Raw genomic sequence first — 1,207 nt, forward strand, 5'->3', positions numbered from 1 at the left:
ACGTGTTTCAAGTTAAGTTTGGGGATGGAGCATAAAAGAAACCCCACTTTATCAGTAGAAGGTTTAAACCCAGCAGTGGAGAAATGCCCCCTTTAAATAATGTATTATGCTTCAGACTGCCTGAGTAAAATTCACTTTGCTTCACCTCTGTATGTGTGTGTAAGTCACGCTTGCGAGTAAATTGGCAGGTGGGTCTATTTGTGAGTGTGTGTCCAGCTTACCTCGCAACATTCTCTTTAGCGACTTCAATATCTCTCAAAGACTGTGTTGTCAAGTTCCATTGTAGACACTTTGGCAGCGCAAGACTTGCTGGATCACAGATCTTGTCAGAGAAGTTGTCTTTACCCCTAAACGAACGACACGAACAAGGCACGTTTCACTTGAAATTACGGTATGCACTAACGAAACAATCAAATAAGTTGAAGATGAAATAATGTACATTATTATTATTGTAATATTCATCACAAGAAAGTAACTAAGATTACAGCGACTAGATACTCTGCCAAAGGTGTGATTAATGTTATATTGCTTAGATCTAATACTCAAACATTTTTGGCAGCACACAAATTTACTAATTTAGTTGTCACCTTAAAAGTGCTGTGCGACTGGTCATAACTTTTACACTCGTGCTGCACGTGTATCTTGGAAAATTCCCAAATAACGTTTTATGTTTACATGGAATATTTTACACACAAATTTTCCATCCTCACAAAAGTAAAGTGAAGAGTAAAATTATGAAACATTTCAGAAAAAAATTAGGCTACATGCACTTTTCAACGGCACTTTTCAATATCAATGAGTTTACGTCACAAAACAGGTTCAGTCATAGATCTTTTTTTTTTAGTTTAAGTTTATTGAAAGAGGATGTTTCGATCCGTTTCGCAACTCACATGACGCTGAATGCGTGCTCAACAGCACTACAAAGAGCAATGCCTTCCACCACCGAGTGCTCCATGTTCACGCCACACGTGCCGTCCTCAGCAACGATGAACTGTGGGAGGAAATCCGAGGTTCAGAATGGGTTTTAATGTAAGTTTGAGTCTGTATTTGTATGGGGGTATTTTTTGTTTGTTGCTTTGTTTTGTGACTGCAGTTCATAATATACGCATTTTGTTTCTTGTTTGTTTGTTTGTTTGCTTGTTTGCTTTTTATAGCAAATGCATGTATGTATGTGTATATACGTGTGTGTGTGTGTGTGTGTGTGTGT

General features: G+C 37.9%; 1 protein-coding gene across 1 annotated transcript in view; it reads right to left on the reverse strand.

Moving 5' to 3' along the window:
• LOC100533322 (choline acetyltransferase) overlaps positions 1-1,207 on the reverse strand; it is a gene marked incomplete at its 5' end in the record, with an annotated part of 100,322 nt that overhangs the window by 11,433 nt on the left and 87,682 nt on the right. The window contains 2 exon segments of the mRNA NM_001204619.1: positions 222-347; positions 891-994. Of these exon segments, the coding sequence (NP_001191548.1) occupies positions 222-347; positions 891-994 (230 nt within the window).

Source organism: Aplysia californica, unplaced genomic scaffold (genome assembly GCF_000002075.1).
Source record: "Aplysia californica isolate F4 #8 unplaced genomic scaffold, AplCal3.0 scaffold00105, whole genome shotgun sequence".
In the NCBI taxonomy this organism is placed as follows: Eukaryota; Metazoa; Mollusca; class Gastropoda; order Aplysiida; family Aplysiidae; genus Aplysia; species Aplysia californica.